This window comes from Gymnogyps californianus, chromosome 18, assembly GCF_018139145.2.
Source record: "Gymnogyps californianus isolate 813 chromosome 18, ASM1813914v2, whole genome shotgun sequence".
NCBI classification, from domain to species: domain Eukaryota; kingdom Metazoa; phylum Chordata; class Aves; order Accipitriformes; family Cathartidae; genus Gymnogyps; species Gymnogyps californianus.
Window position 1 is genome coordinate 8502485 of NC_059488.1, and position 20006 is coordinate 8522490.

Below are 20006 nucleotides of genomic sequence, written 5' to 3' on the forward strand. Positions count from 1 at the left end.
ATTAACATTTCTCTTCCAATAAGTGACCATCCAAATGCAAAGTACCGATCTAGCAGGAGCACGGCGGGGCCCCAGGCTCGCCAGCCAAAGCCCATCTCCCTCTGAGCACCCCAGTCCTTGCCAGGGAAGGGGCACGGGACACCCAGGTTGCTCTTGGCATCAGGATGTTTGTGTTCAGGCGTGATATTTCCACGTGCTAACTTGTACCAACTCTCCTCTGCCCCAAGAGGAATCACCATTTCCGACAGAAGCTCTCCCCCTCCTCCACTTTTCTTGACTGTTTTGTGGAGCCAATGCTGTGCAGAATTACCCTGAGTACTGGGGTTTGTGGAGCTTGGCTGTACCAGTTTTTTCAGGCTGGTAGTTTCACTTTTTGCCAGTTCTGCTAAACCATGGTTACACCCACATGTTAATTTGTTTCAAGAAATGTTAATTATTATTTGTAACCAAAGCGTTCGGCCTTGGGACAGTCTCATCATCAGATGCTACTGTTCCAAGAGGCTGAGAAATCTGCAGAAGATTTTAACGAAGAAATAGAAGAGCTCATTAGAAAATAAGAAATTCCTTTTATTCCAAGACTCCCTTAAGTGACATTACCTGGGATGTATTTCCTTCCTTTCCTAAAGCACACACACACTGAACAGTTAAGCTTAAGTGATGGCAGATGCACTAATTGACCACCAAGACATACAAAGACTGGCTTTGCCTGTTGACATCTTTCAGTCACAATGATGCTCACTGTATCATTAAGTCTCAAACACCTGATGACATAACAAAGGAAAAACATCTCGAGGGGTTCAAATGAAACCAGGCATTTTTCAAACAATAGCCAAAACCTGTTGGGTCATCCAAAAGAGCCTGGCTTCTTCCCCCTCCCCTTTTTGGAGACACGGACTGGAAAATGTTTTACCACTCAGGTTTTTCAAGGGAAAAAAAAATCCTTTTCTCCCCAATATTGTCTAAAATTACTGCAAGGAGAGCTCAAACAAATCAAGAAGGTAAAGGAAAATCAATTTCATACACATTAAGGATATGCATTTATCCATGTCCTGATCAATACCTCGGATTCCTTGCACGTTAAAACACTTCCATCGCTACTTAAGGCCCAACAGCAGAATTCTTCCATCCAGACTATGGGAGTTACGAAAGATCCTGCCCATACTTGTTTGATCTGAAACATAACACCCCTTAATGTGACCCCTTGGAAAAATACTGGGGAAAGCAGCCAAGAAGGAAGGAAAGGAAAAAAAAAAAAAAAAAAAAAAAAAAAAAAAAAAAAAAAAAAAAGCAAAGCTTCCCAGAATGAACATTTCTGGGTCTTTCAGTTCCACTGAGAAGTTGCACATCTATAAACAGTCCAGATTTGTAAGTAGCGGAGAGAGGAAGGGGAAAGAGCAGAGCGAATTTGCCACAGCCCAGCTAAAAGCTTCTGCTGCAGTGAATACCAAAGGGCCACCAGCACCGGTGCCCAGCTCCTGCTCTTGCTCCAGCCCGGGAGCCAGTTGCTGGGACATGCCATTTCCATCTGCTCTGGACACTGGGCTCCTGAGCCCTTGGACGGTGCAAGCCTCACAATCCCACGTGCACATGTCAAAGACCTTACAGCACCTCTCCTCCATGCTCCCAAAAATCAGAGCAGCTTTGCAAACGGCCGTAACTCCCACCACGGTGTTTACTCGTGCTGGTCCTCACCCGCTCAGGGATGAGGAAAGTCCTTGGCAAGGAGCTGAGCTTCTTCCAAGGAAAGGCTCCCTGCTACGGCAGCTTGGCGAAAGCCCCAAGGGGTGCCCAGTCGACACAGAGCTGAACATCATCCTGGGCTGGGGAACCGCAGGAATGGGTCTGATGCCGCAGAGAATTTCTTGGCGGAGAACCCAGCCCCAATAACCAGAGACCTTGGGCGAATGCACGTGCTTTCGGCCGTGCAACACCTCACCAGCCCTAATCCCAAGCAGAAAAAGCCGGCTGTAAGCAGAGACTCTCCTCCCGCAGCGCCGGTGGGAGCCCAGCGTGCCTCCTCTCATTTCGGCTGGTGGGACAGGAGGTGACACCAGGGCCACAGCTTGGTGGTTCAGCTTCCAGCTACCCTGCCTGGGCTGGTAAAGCCCAGCTGTTTCACAGAGGGGCTTGCTTTAGGGTGCAGTGAAAGACTAACTGCATTTTATCAGCAACTTGTTGCCTATGCACCATTTAAGGCTGTGGTGCTGTTACTGGCCCCCTGAAGACCACAAAAATATGCCAGCGTGGCCCTTTCGACATTAACTGCGACAGGCAGCGAGGAAGATTCACAGTTCACCAGATATTTCAGGGCAATGTTCATAGCAGAGCAGGGAGAAATTTCCAGGATTTGGAGCGTAAAAATGTACATTACTAGAGGTGTGGCAGCACCTACCACATCCCTCACGGCAAACACCGCCCGGGTAACAGTCCTGCGCACGGCACGGCGCTACGCAGCAGAAAGCACTGTCTGGTACATGCTTGACTAGCCGCAGATATCTGTAGTTCATTTGCCCTGTGTTTTGGAGAAGTTCAGCGTCAGGGTTTCCTGTACATACTTTTAGTGTTCCGGCTGAAAACATCTGCTGGACACACTGCACCTGCTAACGCAGCCCCCCATGAACCGCAGCTGATGTCCTCAGGGTGCCCGGGAGCAGGAGGATGGGAGGAGGGTCCCTGCATCACCCCACGTCCGACAGCATCACCTGAGACTAACCTGCACCACTGGAGGGTCACGGGCAATACAGAGCTCGGCACATATGGAGTGGGAGACAAGCAGCCCCCAAACCCAAATGAACCCTCAAGCTGGCAAAGGTGGGGGTGGGGTGGGGGGATAAATCCACCCCATGCTGTTCCAGTCTGCTTTTGCCGTTTGTAGCATTCATCCCAATATCTAAGTCTCCAGTACTATTCCAGCAAGGCCATTTAAAACACGGGTGGCCAAACACCGGCTGACCTAACGCCAGCTGAGCAACGTGCCAGCCGGCACGGAAGGGACCCAACGTCACCTGCAACTCCTGCAAGCAACCATGGAGTTAATCATCAACTGGCAGGTGGTGACGTTCCTGCACAGGCATGCCCTGAGCTGCAACGGCAGGGCTGCCTTCCCCATGCTCTCATATGCTTCCCGGAGCCGGGGCTTCTCCTTCGAGCAAGGGCCTGCAGCACCCAAGGTTTCTGGGCAAAACCCTGTGGGTAGCTTCAAAGTTGCATGTGAATTTTCAGTTTGTTGGCAAAGCGCTTCGGTCGCTCCTGGAAAGCGCGGCGATGGTCCGTAAAGGACAATATTGCCCTGCAGGAGCTGTGCTGCTCTGCACAGGCACGTGGAGGGCAGCGCAAGGGACAGCGTGGGCTCAGGGTGCACCCGTGGCTCCTTCTTCGGTGGGGACGATGTCACAGCAAGCACTGGGCGGGCAAGGGGCTAAGTGGGTTCCTGGTCTCCTGCATGCAATCACACACACAATTCTCTTTGCAGGCCAGTTACTCTACTGCTCTCTCGGGAATTTAAAAAAAAAAAAAAAAACACAAAACAAAATACCCACACCCTTCTTTTGGAGAGTTCTTCTCACTTCCCACCCCACCCACTGCACACGCACTGTCCGAGTTATACCGCAATTAGAAACGTTTTCATCTGCAATAGGATCCCTTTCTTGACACACATCCAACCACCGCGTAGCAGCCATCTGAGTAACTGGCACAGAGGAACACAACACGGGAAGGTCTGTCCGGCTACCCAGTCCTCTGGGGGATTTGTAAATAACCAGGAGGCGAGGCACAGCCGCCGGCCCCGGCGTTGCAGAGCCGTGGATGGGATGCCGTGCTCGGCCGCCTGTAGCACTGTCAAACGCTCCCCTCCGCTATCACTTCATACGCTCAGCAGTGCATACAGAAAAATGCACCGCTTTTAATTTGTTCTTGGCTACAAGAGGTCAGGAAAAAAAAACCAAAACCCCAAAAAGGCAAGAATGGGAGAAGAAGAGCTGCTCCCACCACCAGCAGGTCAGCTGCGGGAGGGCAGGCGTTGGACTTGCTTTGTTACAGCACCAAAATGCAGCCATTTATCTGAAAGCCTTGCAATTTTCAACTACCTATATTATTTCATATAAATCTCCCCCTTTCTCCCCTTTATATGCCCAAACTATGTTAAAAAGGTACCCTTCAAAATACTGCTGCGGGGATATCGACTTGTACGTGAAGTTAGAGATGACGGAGGGAGGGGAATTCTCAGCAGAGAAACGAGAGAAACACAAACCACCAACTCTCAGTTATTAATCCCTTAAATAATTCTGACAACGCTCCCCACCCTCCTATCTGAAACCAAGTAGAAAACTCAGTTTTCTGACTTTCTGGCAAGAGGGTGGTGTGTGTGTCAGAGAGGGACGAAGGGAGGATGGCAGCTGAGCCCCTTCGCAGCTCTCTCAGCACCCGGTCCCGATGGCCGGCGAGGCGGGACCTCTCATTTTGCAGATTCTCCAACCACAGGGTGCTGGTGATGAAGCTGGGGACAAATCTGCAACAGCATCCAGTAAGGACAGCCCAGATCCCCCCAGGGCTTTCCAAGAGCGCTCCACGCTGGCTCATCGGCAGGAAGAAGGGGACGCCTTTACACCAAAAATTATTCTGAAGACACAAATGCTTTATAGAGGGCACCCATCACTAACTCTGATAGTAGCAGCACATCCCCTCTTTGGCAGCTCCCCTGTCCTCTCCCACCAGCAAGGCGGCTCTTGCTGCAGCCGCTGGAGCATGCCGCACTCAGGGCCACTCTCCCCACCACGCACGTCCCCTCCCCGGCACTTCAGACATGCAAGACAAGCCATGTCCGAGTCCTCTGGCAGCCACCCACGGGTCACGCGTGCCAGTGAACCTTGGTGGATTCATTTGAGAGGGAGGATTGATCCAGAGCCCCCTCCTCTGAGCCCTGCTCGAGCTGCGAGGTTGGTGCAGTTCTCACCAACCTCTGGACCAGAACCAACAGAGTGAAAAACACTACTTTAATCTCAGTATCAGTATCTCCTCATTTTTCAGCTGACCTGTGAGCCGCTTCCCTTTTTCATTTTTAGAACAGCATCATTTTGTATCCGTGGGTCAGGGTAGGAAAGACCTCGAGCTCGCAAGAAAGCTTTTTTCAAACAGTGCAGGAACTTCAAAAGAAAGTCAGGACAATTAAACACACGTCAGGAGAGCAGAGAGGAGTGGGAGGCTAATAAATGGCACGCTCCACAGGTTTATGAATATTTGAACTATATTTCTAAAAAAAAAAAATAGTACATTACTGGAAGTTATTGAAAATTATTAACTCCCTTTAATGAACCTTGCTATCATCATGCTGACTAATAGAGTGATAAAGAGTTTAATCCATATTTATGTACATTTTATCTCATTATAGTTGGTACCAATAAATTGGCAAGTCCAATAAGAGTTACATTTTATACCATCACTGCTATTAAATGTGCATGAAGTACTGTGCAACAGCACACTGTACATGAGCAGTAGCTTTTTATTTTATTTCTTATTTAGGAGCCAGGCTGTACTAGCAAAGACTGGGCACAGCACCCCTGCAGAGGACCCCAGTGCTCACTCCTGCAAGACCAGACCCTAATTAGGGACAAGGCAATATTAACAGGGATTTTCTTCCTCGGAGCGCTGCAAACTGCCCTGCGTCTGCATCCTGCAGCAGAGACACAGCCACGGAGAAACACTTCTGCAGATGTCGCTAGTGATTACGGATAGGTTTTGAGCCACTTTAAAGGGATAAGATTTAAAAAAAAAAACAAAAAAAACAAAAAAACAAGAGCCAACTTGTAGAAGACAATATAACAATATATTCTTTTAAGGTGTCTTAAAGGGGCACAGCTAGAAACACAAGCAGTCAGCATCTCAGGTCACTTTTGTAAACCTCTGTCACGAAACACAGCATGTCCCTTGTCACAGTGGGATTGCTCAACAACTGGACATTGGGAAAAAAAACTGGCTGTGAGCAATTTAAACTGGCCTTTCGACTCCCTTGGGTAACTGGGAAACACTGCAACCGAGTTTACAAGAAACATGACGCATCTATTTGGCAAAAGCCTGCACTTGCCAATTACCCGACATCCCACGAAGGCAGAGATGGAGCTTTTCAGCTCCACAGGGATTTCGGCCAGAGAAGCCCACATGGTTCACGATCCCATTTCACCAGCTGTTATCCTGGTGACAGTAAGGAAGAAGTAACTTCCCAAGCTTAAAACACAAGGAAGTAGCCAAACCAGGGATAAAAACTCACGTTCCTGGACTCGAACAGCCCCCGACCACACTTGCTCCTTTGGAGGAGGCTCCATCGATCCTACGGCAGCTCCTCCTTGCTGAAGCCCTGGCGCAGAAGCCAAAGGGAGCTATGGAAACCTCTCTCAGAATAACAGCTGGTCAAGGCAAGACTGAGGGATCTGATTTTTCTTCCTCTTCTAAAGCACTAGTGTTTTTCTTACACTAAGAAACCCTGAAGGACCCTGCAGATTCCAAAGGACAAGCCCTTCACGTATAGGTTGGCACCACATAAACGCAAGCCCCTGCCTTTCTACTCAGTAATTACACTGCAGCAAACCCAAATGCTACTAGTAATCGCTGTCTCCCTGGCCGCCTGGTTTGGAGGAGAAAAAGAACTAAAGTGGCATCCAGAAAGGAAACACCCAACACCACTCCACCAAGGTTTCTATGTAATTAAGTGGTCGACTGTTACTGTGCTCCGTTCAGAAAAGTCTCCTACATGGCGTGTGTGTCTTGTAACCGAAAAACGCTCTTGACCTAAAGAATGAATAGCTCCAGGAAGAAGTTTTTGTGTGTGAAGTCTGCGTTTGGCCAGTGGGAACATGGATTAGAGACTCCTTTTGCTCTCCCTGTGACTCAAAACGGAAAGGCGCTTTGGTCAACAGCAGATTTTTCCCTGTTTATTTGCTTTGCCACCGTTGAACGCAGATCTGAGGATAATGTGGGAATGAAAGGTGGCAAAGACAATGGGACTGTTTTGACAGGCTTCCAGAGGGATTTAGGGTGGTGCAGACCTGAACAGCTGATACCTCCACCAAACTGATAAAAAAACTGCACTGGGAAAGGATCAGTGAGGTTTTTGTATACGGAATCTGTGCCTCCCACATCTTATAAGGTTGTTTGAGGATGACGATGCACATGAAAATAAGCAAGATCCAGGCAATAAAGTACATTTGGATTTCTTGGAAGTTTATGACAAGTTTCTTTCCAAAGTCTCCTAAAAAAACTAAATTGTCATGGGGTAAGAGGGAATGGCAAATCATCTCCCCTTCCCAAGTCACAAACCTGAATGTCCCCCCAAAAAGTGAACAGGAGGAGGAGGGAATAGCTGTTCCCTAACCAGACCAAAAAGGAAACCAAACTGTGTTCAGCTGACATGTTCCAGCAGTGTTTAACGCCAGGCTCTATTAACAGGCATCTTAGGCAATTTGAAACAGCACAAAGCAAGAGACAATGTGACGATAAAGCAGCATTTTAATTAGCAGCGGTTCTTTCCCCAGCCCAAAAGGTTCCTTCTGTGCATTCATACTCCCCGAACAACAAAAGCTTTCTTGTACTTCATAAATCAAAAAATTCATAAAACAAGCCCCTGCAATTGCACATTCCAGATAATGGTCCAGAAATAAATTAGGCAATAAATATCAAATAATATATCCCCATCAGCAGTGAAAATCTACTCTTTGGATAATCAGAAGAGAAGATGCCTTCCAGCAGCTTATGCCTGGTAGCTCGAAATAGGTAAAACAATAGAGAGCTTTAATAAATCTTTTAACACCTTTTCCACTGAAGAATATAGCAATTGTCCTGTGTAATAGCTTCCCTGAGCCCAGTATCCATCAGAGTAACAGCACAGCCCTGATGCTGTTCACGTCAAAAGCCAGGGTATCAGAACAACAGCCACTTGTCAAAATCAGGCAGGATTCTCCTCCCTCACAGCCGGGTCTCCTTCAGTGTTTGGTGCCACCCATCAATTACAGCAAAACCACAAAAACACGCTCCCTCCTCTCCCATCTAGGTGACATACGGTACAAATACATCCAGCACCTAGGAACGGCTGGGAGGAAAAAAAACTCCAAACATATTTTTGAGAAACTCAGGGGACTCTCATTTCACCCTGGCATGAAACCTCCTGACCCCCATGGACACTCACTGGCCATATTACAAAACTGATGGCGATTTCAGTAAAGCTGTTTTGCTCGCAGCCATGCACAGAGCTGCTGCTGGGGAAGGACTGCTCGAGATCTGCACCCTGCGCGAGGTCTGCACCCACACCGGGGCAAAACCAGAGGCGCTTGTGGACGAAGGGTCCTTGCCACACGGTTGGTACAAACCTGGCTCCAGGCTTGTAATGATCTGTAACACTGCTGTAGGGAATTGTGCTGCTGGGGTGGCAGGGTTCAAGCCCAGGCTGGTTTATGCAGAGCAGGGATGATGCTTAACACTGGTTTGAACACACTGTCCCTACGGGGAGCTCACGGGCAAGGAGATGGTGTGGTTTTGCCCCAGTCACCCAGTGAGGCAGCTGGAGCCGGGAAGAGGACCCAATGTCCCGACCCCAGTGCAGCACCCAGTCCCCAGGGCTACAGCCTCTTCCAACAGCTCTTACGAACACACAGAAATTTTGATTCCCCCCAAAAATGACATTTTTCACATACTTTAGAGACTGATCCTAGAGGCTCTGTAACCTAAAGCAGAAAGCTTGAAGGCTTGATCTCCCTTCACTAAGGACACAGCAGAATCAACCCCTAGATACGCAGGCTACCACAAGCACAGGGGAACAGGTGCCCAATGCATGGGTTAAGGGGGCAGAAGCTGCTCAGAAAGCCACAAAACCTTCATGTTTTCATCCAAAATCTGCAGCACAACTCTGGAGAACCACCCCGGTGCCAGCAGTGCCAGAACCATCACTTCCCAGGAGCTCAGGAGTAACTCTTACCTTTCCAAAATCCCGTACATCGAAGAGGTCAAAGGGATCAAACAGATCGCTGTTTCTTAACCCAAATTTGTCGTGACATACTTTTAGGAAGGTTCGGATATTCTTCAAACAGAGAAACTGGGGGAAACAAAAAAAAGGGAGGGAAAAAGTGAGCAAGACAGGCACAAATTTTAACTGAGATTTACTGAGTTAAATTCACTTGCGAGACAAGTTAACAGGGACTTAGAAACTTGCACTGAAAAGCCACGCATTAGTTTATTTGTTGTTACTGAAGATGTCAGACTCCTGGTGCCCTGTGAGGACTCCTGTGTTCTCAGCTGCGCAGCAGAAACAAACGCCCTTTTGAAAAACAAGTTTCACATAAGGTAACATTGCAGAAGGGCTGGAAAACTCAAGCCAGGACATTTCCCTTTCAAGGTCGAAGCCAAATATAAATTACAGCTGATGTTCTACAGAAGCCCAGTGTTGAACTTTTAACCATTTCCAGCATGATCCCATTTGGTTCCCTACAGAAGGGACACATGTTACAGCTCTTATTGTATGTATCGCTGTACATCCGTACACATGCATGCATACACGTATCCCAAACAAAAGATTGGGACAGTGAAAATTACGTTTTTTCTGCTTTGGGGTCTGAAATAATTGACAACTTATTCAAGTGACATTTGCTCCCTTACCCTCGCACCTCCCAGATACGGCAGGCATCATGAACGCTAACAGACCCATGAAACATCAGCCAGCCACACAGAGCCCGTTTCCAGCAGGCAGCTGCCAGTCCTGAGGCTCAGCCACGGGAGCTGCTCCTGACCCAGCTCTCATCCCATTCCCAAGATCAGGGCAATCCCTGGGACTGTTTCCACAAAGCTTTGCTCATCTTTAATCTTAGCCCATTTGAAGAGGCAGAAATCTCACCCCTCTAGGGACCACCCTCGCTTATTCAGATAGCTCAACCGGCAGAGCAACGTTATGTTTCTCTTTCAAGAAAATCCTGTCTTTGACTATAGCAGTAATTGGTCGTTTGTTTGCGAGCGTCGGGGATTTTGAAGTCTGGGGACTCCAGACGGTCTCACTCCAACAGGGATGCCTGGCAGCACAGTGGCTAAGATGAGAAGAATAAAAATCTGCTTCATTTTTGCGGCTGCATCACCTATGTCCTTCATCAGGATGGACTGACTCTGCTGAGCAAGCCAATTAATTTCACTTCTTTCTGCATCCTCATGCTGTTTCACAAAACACCTTCAATTTATTGCTGTATTTTTAAACAACCCTTCCTTTTTTTCCAGCAGATTCCTCACAAATATATAACAAACATGTTAGAATTATAAGGAAATCAATCCATTAAGGGGTGAATCATCCCCACGTGATAAACAGGCGCAAGATGCAAGCTGCCTTTGGGTGGGTTTGGTCAGCGCGGTTTTGTCACATGGCACTATCTCTGCTCCCCAAGTTGTCATCAAACCAACGCCATGCAAAAAACACTGCTTGCAAACTTCACCGAGAGTTCAAAACAAAACAGTTTAATTTTCTTTTTATTTAAAGAATCAAAGCAGAGTCTTTGGGGCTATCATATCTCCATAGACATGACCGCGATGCAGCTTGTCGTTATCACTGCATTTGGGATTATACGTGAGGTTTGTGGCGATGGATTAGCAAGACCACATCATTAACAGGCTGATTCACCTACACAAAGAAAAAAAATAACCTTCTACCCTTCTCCCCTATTCCAGCCACGGTGCGACAGCAGAGCTCCCCCAGCACAGGACATTCCCATCACATCAGAGCCTTCTCAACAGACAAGCAAGTGCCAGAGGCAGAAATTGAAAACAATTCTGTTTTTCTAGGGCATTCCTCTATCTCACATAAACACTGCAGTAAATATAATCCGTCTAGACTGAGAGGTTTTGTTGGAATTGCTTTACAATCTCTCTCACCGATACGGGTTATTTCAGAACTTTATCTTCTGGGCCTCTGCAAGAATTTACAGTCTGGGCAAACCGGCTGCTTGCAGCAGGGGTGTATGTTCTGTTGCACTACAGTTTCATTGATTTCAAATTTCTAGCATGTGTTTATTTTAAATCCTTTTAAGCCTCCAGTTTTGAAAGTTAATGACACAGGTTATAGCCATAATTACACACAGCAAGAGGCAAGCTTCTTCCGCAGAACTGCCCTGCCTTTCTGCGGCATTCGCTCCCCACCTCCCGCTCGTCCCAAGGCTGGGGCAGCAACAAAGGCTGAAGTGCTCAGGAAAGATGGGACTTTCACGGCGCCGATGTTCAGCCAAGCAAAAGCCACGCAACGGGTGTGAAAACCTGGACCCTCTGCACAATGCATTTGTGGTTCAAATTCCTGAAAAGCTCAAAGTTCACGGTACCTTGTTTCTGAAGGATCGCAGCGAGATCACACATCCAAGCAAATGAATGCCTCGTCCTGACAGCATTTCTAACAGGGAGTGAGCCCCGGTTCCGCCATGGGTTTAGATCATGCTGAGCTACCCCCATCTCAGCTTGGCCCTGGTGAGAAAGGACAGGACCAACCACGCTGTTCAACATCAGCTGCATCCAACTGTCTTTGCTCATCCGATTCAAATCTGGAAGCCATCTCGTCACCAGCTGCTAAATGAGGACAAGGCGCCCGCAGCAGTGCCCCTGCCTTTCCCGCAGCTCCAGGTGATGTCTGCAAAAAGCCACCAGCCACTGCCACCATGCAGCCAGCCCATCACTGAGTGCAGGCAGATGACAAGCATCAAGGAAGACGCCGATAATCTATTTAAAGAGTTGCTGAAAAGGCCTGATGTAAAACACAAGAAACCAAGGCAGCAGCACCACGGTCCCGCTCCACCAGCAAGGAGCTGGCAGCAGAGTGAGGCCAACACGTTGCCCACAAGAAAAGCCACCACTTGGGATCACAACTGCAGGTAGGTTTTAGCCCCACTCTTCATGCACAAGAAGTCAGGGTGGGTACAACCCACGTGTGGGTGTTAGGGGCACAATTTGCTCCTGCGCTATTTCTCTCTCACCAATCTGCAAAATATCTTCTTGCGCTTTTGCTCACACAGGCGTTTTGAGGTTGGTTTGCTGTTGATGGAAGATCATGAATTGTCGGCTTAATAGTGTTACTCAATGGCCATATGTTAAAATTAGCTACAATTGAATATGAGCCGTGCACGAGGTCATTTTATTTACCAGTCAATCACACCTTTGGACAAGTAAACACTCCACAGGAGAAAGAGAGAGAGAGAAATCAATGTTCTCCGTGGGGCTCATTCACCACCTGCCAGGCTCAAAATCAATGGTGTCATTTATATGCTTCAAGTGAGACCAGCGCTGAAGCAGGGTCCTGTGGTCTCCTTTGGTGCGAGGGCTAGCAGGAGCCCAAGCGCTGCACATCCTGAGTCCTGCCATCGCCCTCCTCTGCACCCAAAAGAACCTTGGTACCCACCAGCCATCGCTTCTGGGGACAGACACCATCAGCAACCAGGATGCTCAGTTCTGGAAATAGACCCCAGAGACCACGGCATCTTCCACAGATACCAGCATCTCCCACCACACCACCAACTGGGCTCTGAAAGCAGCCACGGCACAAGTCCTTGGCGTGGGCAGAGCTCCCCGGGCACTGCAAAGCACATCCAAGGCACTTTGGAGAGGGAAGCTATTAAAGCCAGAGCGAAGAGGCAACGGGGGTAGGGATGGCACTGTACCACAGGGAGCAAGAAACTCATCCGGTAAAACAAAATACCTTGAAGCCTGCCAATAGATGAGAAAAGTCTGTGGTCAGCTCTGACCTGATCCTCTGAGGGTTTCAAGGAGCCATCACGACAGAGAGGCAGCGGCAACAGCCCAGCTCCTGCCGCCGGCACGGCAGAAGGGCCCCGCCACCTGCACTCACCAAGTTTCAGAACAGCTTTGCTTATTTTTAAACACTCTGCAACGCTGTAAGGTGAATAAACTGCTCTCAGCCACCGCCCGTCCTGCCCCAGCCCAGCAGAAACCTGCTTTGCAAAGCAGGGCGGCTGCAATTTCAGCAGCTCTGCCTGTGCCCTGGCCAAGGCAGGGCCACAGCCACCCTCATGCATGCAGCACGGCGAGCAGCCCCCAACACCTGGGACACGCTGGAAACTCCTCAGTAGCTTCTGGGATGTTCCTTTTTAAAGGGAGTTTTCATGATATTATTTGTTTTATTGAATTCAGTAAGTTTAGAGACTCCTTGGATGATCACTGCGCACAGAAAGGGTATTGCTGCCAAGTTTTCAATGCAACTCGGAAACTTGCCCTGCAAACTTACAAATACATTGGCAAAGCCTCCAGCGGAGATGGAGAAAGGGACAGTATGGTACTTGGGATAACCCCAGCTACTTGGGCAACTCCACTTTGCACAGGGCCACTGGGAGCTTAGCGGGGACATGCCCAGCCACCCCAAAGCTCTGCTCCCGCACCCCCGGGCAGGAAGGGCAGGTCGGATGTTTCTGCAGTCGGAAACTACAGCTCTGGGGGCGGGAGGGTGCACGGCAGCTCAGCACCTCGCTGCTCCTCACACCCCCAGTTTTAGTTACCACCACCCCTCCCCGCGATCCCCGTATGACTGGGTGCCTGCGGCACCTGCGCCGACTAGACAGCAGCCATTTCTGATGCAAATCTGTCAGAAAAGATCCAAATACTCCAGCACGTTAGGGTTAGGTTGGAAACAGTCCCCCAGCCTCGGCAGAGATGATCACAGGCTGGAAAGCCGTGTGCGTTCCTGCCTCCCACCAGAGCTGATTTGCTAAAGGGAGATGGCAAAGAGGCAGACAAAAAGCTGGTGAATACAGCAGCGTTTGCTCAACAACCAAACTGCCCGAGGTGGCATCTGGAGGACGTTCATGTGAACATCGGAGCAGGCCCTGGTCCCCACATTTGGGATGGCACAAGGGAGGGAGGTGCAAGGCTTGGGAGTATCCAAGAGACATTTAATAAAGTGATAAAATGTAGGAAAAGGAAAGAAATGGGGTAGATTATTTTGTCTGGCAGGGCCGGACCATGCAACAGCTCACAGCTTTTCGGAAAGGGCCTTTTGGAGAGGCAGCGACTGCCGGCGGCTGGGGTTAGTGCTCTGGGGAGGAGCGGGGCCGCACACAATAGCACTGGGTGGCTGGGCACACAGCCACGCGCTGAACCCCGGCCAAAGCCGTGGGCTTGAAATGGGTCCTGCAGCATGCAAGGAATGCTGCAGCTTTGCCGTTTGAGATAACCCATTGACGAATGACGAAAGTAACTTTCTTTAGCGCTTCCTGACCGTGATGTCAGATTTCCTCTTATCTTGCTGCCGGCACGGCTCAAAAGCACCAGGCGAAAAGCAAGTCCCCGACAGGGAGCTGAGACCATCTGCTTATCACAGCCTTTGCAAACAGGGAAGGGAGGGTCTCTCATTGAGAAAACACATCATTTGCAACGATCAATGGGGAAATGGGTATCCTGTGGCGCAAACCTCTCAGGAAAGCCAAAGGATGCACCTCCGAGTCATGTCAAGTTCCCCTGCGCTACTCTGACATTGCAAAGGGGCACTGAAACTCCCTTTGCTTGCTCCAAAGTCAAGAGTGGAGAGCAAGTCCAAGAGCATCCAAGTACCCAGCAGGAACTGCGGGGCTGCAGTCAACATAACTCTGCATTTAAAACTGCGCAAATCACGACCTTTATCTAATCTCTCCAAATGGCTCTGCCCGATCTAGCTCACCTCCACATCAAGGTGTTACTGGGAGAGTTTCGGAAGCACTAATAAGAATCAAAAGCACAAGTGGAGCTTGTATCACCCTCCACCAGCAGCACCAAATCTTCCATGGCTTTGTTCTTTCTCATGCTTCGCCCCATTGTCTCTGGTGGAAAGGAGCAGCCGCGGAAACGATACAAAACATCTCTGCAGAAAATTTCCCTTCCCATTCACATTTGGATTCAAGTCGCAGCTCATCAATTACTTTAGATGGACAGATTAAATTTCAGGTTGTTGGACAGCAGATTTATCTATTGAGAAGTGGAGAATGAAATTATTTCTCAAACAATTTAGCGCTATTATTTCCCCCCATTTCAAAGACGTTCCTATTGCAGAGCACTCACGGGCTGGACAAATTCCACTTAGTGAGACTGATTAATGAGTCCAAAACGCTGATGAGCGCTGACCTCCCCACAGCTTCTCCTTCTCCTCACATTCACCCACAAGCAAGGATTAGCCCTAGGAGAGTACCTGAGGGAGAGCAACCATTTATTTTAGCAAACACCCATAGCTTGTCACTGGGAGGACCAGAGAAAAGCAAATCTGCAGCAAGCAAAGGTCCTTCCCAGCAAGAAGCATCAGCCAGAGCTCAGAGGGGCTGCAAATCTCCCGCACAAGCTCACCAGGAGCTTCTACCTTGCCCAGCAGAAGCACAACACGGAGCCAGGCAGCCCTGCTGGGAGGCTGTCCTGCAGCAAGCCCAGCACCGCAGCACGCCGGGACAGGCTGCCGAGCCCCGCTCTGGTCCCTGCTCGTCCTCGCACCTTTGCTCATCATCGCTCTCACATGGGTCAAGCAGATACAGAGCTCCCAGTTACCTTACAGGAACTTCCCATCACGATGTATGGGCTCTCAAAGGGAAGAGGTATCTCAGATAACAATTCTAAGCTCATGAACTGGAAGCCAGAATATACATAAAATTGTAAAAACAATTAAAAAAAAACCACAAGGGGAGGGTCTGGAAAAACCTATTAAATACACTGAAGTCCCAAGCCTCAGCCCCAGAGGCAGAGGAATGGCTCTCAGCAGTGCTCAAGTCAGAGCGGGCACAAACATTAACCAGAGCTCCTGGATTTCACACAAGACATGAACTACTGACACAAGGCAAGGACCGGAGGCAAACACCTCCGAGGTGGCAGACGTTAAGAGGACGTGGGAAGAGTGAGAGACAGAGCACAGGGTCAAATGATTAAATCCAATTAGTCAGAGATGCAGAAGAAATGTTCAGTGACATACTGAACTATATACTGAAGATGTATAGGATACAACTGCATCTGTGCTTTCTCTGGTTGCAGGAGGAGCCCGTGCGAGGGCAGCAGCATTGTGTCCCCCCCCGGGGCTGCTGTCACCCTGCCAAGCAGCGCTGCATGGGCCAAGCCCAGCACTGCGGGAGCTTGTCCTATTTTATCCTAGGAAAGTTTTGCTGACCCCAAACTGCCTCTGAGGACTGCCAGGCTCGTTTCCTCCATTACATATGCTCCTTCAGAGAAAGAAATGGAAAAGGAAAAAGAAAAAAAAAAAAAGTCCAGAAGTGTGGATAAAACCCCCATCAGGCAGCTGATGAGTCCAAGATGATAACGCGGGGCTGGAGGAGGGGACAAGGATCGAGTAACATCCCCCAGTCTGGAGGAGGGAAAAGAAATCACAGGACAGCCCAGATGCTTGCGTCCTCCGAGGCAAACTCCCAACAGCAGCGATGACCTCCCCGAAGCTTAAAAACATGGGCTGAGCCCTCCCCGGCGGCATGGCAGGAGAGGTTTGTTAAAGCCCGTGCAACGAGCCAGCAGACCCCACATTGCGTGGACGGGCGGCCCCGCCGGGAGCGCTTGGCTCGGCAGAGCACGGCCACTCGGCGTCCGTCCCGCCGTCGGAGGGTCACCCAGCGGCACGCAGGGGCTTTAAATGAGCGGAAGGAAGCTGCAACTTCCCAAAGAAAACGGCGGAGCTGCAGCCGATGACAGTACTTCCCTCCTTTGTGGAGCCCTCCGAGGTCTGCAAACGTAGGGCTCTGCTGAGAAAGCAGGAATCGTTAAGGTAAGGGCTTTTAACCGCAATGCCTGCGAGTGTTTTATCAGAGATGCTTACGGGGTCTGAAATCCTCTGCTCACACACCTAAGGTCTGTCAGCCCAGAGCTTTTGCTCAACCACCCAAATCAAGTGGGTCCAACAGGTTCAGCACTGGTCCAAACCCCAACCACAGGTTTGAGGTTTGTGTAACTAAAAACCTTGCCACTGAGGTTTTAGAAAACCCTAATCAAATTCTCTGCATCAGGCAGCTGATTGTACTTCAGAGATTTATCTTTTAGATGTCTAAGTGATCTGCAGAGCCATTCCCAGGAATAACAAGAGCTTCTTGCAAAATCAGGTGGGTGCAATCCTCTCTGAAGGCCCCAGTCTTCACCAACTCCTCCTCTAAGAGAGGGAATTTCAGGTTTCCCTATATGAAGGGCAACACTGCTTTGAGCCATGAGTCTTCTTGCCGTTACAAAATAAACGCATGAGAAGCAATACCCCCTCTTCCTTTGCTACCCACCCCAACAGCGATGCATTTCGGGAGCTGGATGGAGAATACGGACTCCCAGACTACATGAAGGAAGGGCAAGTGGGACACCAGCACATCCCTAATGACCCTGGACAACCCTGAGCTGAAAGATGCCCTTGTGTTATCCCCAGGCAGCATCTGGTGATGTGAAAATCCCTCCTCGGATGCTCTCCTGCTCCAATGATCTGCCCAGACAGTAGCAGTGTGCTGCATCCTTTGCAGCACTGTGGCAATGCCCGGGAGAGACCCATGTTACATCTCTACATCCCTTGGACGAGACCAAACCATAATATCCTGGCAGACAGAGCCAGACCACGCGCCTGCTCTTCCAGACACCCTCTCCATAACCATATGCATGAAGATTTAAAAAAAACAAATGCAGAGCAGCAGTTTTCTCTGCAGGTCCTGGCCTGCACTGAGCCGCGTGGGGCTGGCTGCCGGGATGGGGGACGACGGGACAGGGAGCAGAGGCTGTTTGCAGCCCGAGCTATGACTAAGTGTGGAAAGACCACCAGGTATCACCACCATGCTTTAGAGGAGAAACCCAGCTGGACCTTTTGAGGCTCATCAGTATCACAGGCAAATACAACAACAGGGTTTCTTTTCAAGTTTCCCACACAATCCAGGGTTAGAGCCTCTGACTCCTGCATCCCAGATCGGGGCTGTCTCCACAGTATACTTACCAGCAGACTGCCAAATCCAGGCTTGGCTTTAGTCAGCAACAAGATCTGAGACTACATAAAGCTTGGGAGCTGGAGAGCTTGGAAGGATTGCTCAATCTGCCCACGTTTGGCACCCTTAATGGAGAGTCCCCTTCCACGCTCATTAAATCCAGCCTTTTTCTGCTCTCGCTGGAAGACATGCAGCTCCGTCAGGGGAGCTCAGTTAAGAAGGGGCCGGGGGGAAGAGACGTCTTGGCTTTTACTATTGACGTGAAGTCCTAAACTCATGTTTGCCTCACTGGGGCTCACACTTCATCACTCATAAAATATGACCATAGAAAAAAGATGGGATATGTAAAAAAGACATTACAATTATAGCTGATCAAGAAATGAGATACCTTCCCACGCACTGAGTTTTCAGCAAGGAAAATTCAAAACATTTTGGCCAACCCAAAGTTTTAAGACAGGACTTGACCTGAACCATGACAATCAAATTATAACACAGAATTCAGCTGCTGTTAAAGAAAATGAGTAACTGCGTAACCGTATATAGCGTTACACTGTAATGATACGCTTACAGAGAACTTTCCAAGCAGTCATTGTTCTCCTGCCCTTCAGGCTGGCGCAGGGAATCGGACCACGATGAACTTTTGACAGGACAGCGATGAGAACAGCTACAGTACATCTCCGAGATGAGTAAATAGCAGCCAAGTCAGGAAATCAAGCCTTGTCACGTCAAGTATTCGGGCCAGACCCGAGAGAAGAAGCTGCAGGTGGTAGCCTGCAAGCCTGGGCTAGTTCAAGAAATTCACAGAACTTATTTTTGTCTCTTTAAAACCAAGCTGCCCTATATAAATGCTGAAGAGACAAGCTCTGAGACTTTGGAGGCAGAGGTGAACCATGGGGTGGGATCTGAGGTAGGTGCTTGCAATAGCTAACTCCAATATCATTTAGGCAAAACTGTCAAAACAGACTATTATTAAATAATAATCAAACATGTATGTTGAATTAAAGACCTTTATATCAATTTAATAGGAGTCTCATAGGAGCCCAGTTTTAAATACCCATTGATATCTCCAGGCCATCCCTGAGCTGATTGTGCCACAGGCTGCCACCGTTAGACAGAGGCACATCCTCATTTCAGGGCACACACCAGTCTCACTGCAGACACCGTACACTTTTCTTTTTTAAAACATCCCAAGAAATCTTCTTTCAGAAGTTCTGCCATCAGATCAATGGCATGCAATCTTCCAACATCCAAAAGACTTTTCTGGCAAGAGCTTGTATGGATGCCATTGCGTTATTCATCCATCACGGGTATATGCAATTTTTCTGCATATAGTCATGATTTTGGGTGACCCCCTTCCAGTTAGACTCACTTCACTTTCACAAAGCCTCAGAAATTACAACTAAATGTGTTATTTTCCTCACTGCAAGAAGTGCCAGGTTACCTGCCAGGAAGCAGAAGCGCTGAACAAACGAACCTCCCGATACGTTCATCCCACCAAGCCAAAGCAGCACAGCACGCAGAGGGAAAGCACCACTGAAAAGCAGAAACTCAGCCATAAAAAATATTTATAACGCTGCATTTGTTGCAGCTTTTACCTTTTAAATTGGTGATGGAGGAAATAATGGCCTAGAACAATTGCAAACTTCTGTCTTTTTGAGATTTGCGCAGTCTTGTGCTCCAGACAAGATCTGTAGATGATAGTTCAGCTTCCAGATCAGCACTAAAGGACCCGAAGCTGTAGCTGGTGCTGGCAGAAGAGTTGTGCATCCCAAAAGATGGAGATAGCCTGCTCACGGTGACGGCTGCTGACACACACCCTGACACCATTACACTTGGGCTGTGTTACACCTTCCTGGATTGCTGCCCAAGTTGCTATCTACTCACAAAGCCTTGCTAAAAATCAGGCCAGGGGCTGACAATGGGTTCAGTGAAAAACGGTTCCTAAATGTCACACTGGGGACCAGGATGGCATTATTAGAAGCAGACAACAAACACTCAGAAAACTCTGCTTAATGGCACCAGGTAATGATGCTGAAAGATATCTCCCAGCTTCTTCCTAAAGAAGTAATTAAAACCAGAACACTACTTTTCACA

At 48.9% G+C, this 20006-nt stretch overlaps 1 protein-coding gene across 1 annotated transcript in view; it reads right to left on the reverse strand.

Annotated features, from left to right (window-relative positions):
- Nucleotides 1-20006, reverse strand: part of VAV2 (vav guanine nucleotide exchange factor 2) — a 150689-nt gene that overhangs the window by 107381 nt on the left and 23302 nt on the right. Inside the window, 1 exon segment of the mRNA XM_050907813.1 lies at nucleotides 8960-9076. Within this exon segment, the coding sequence (XP_050763770.1) occupies nucleotides 8960-9076 (117 nt within the window).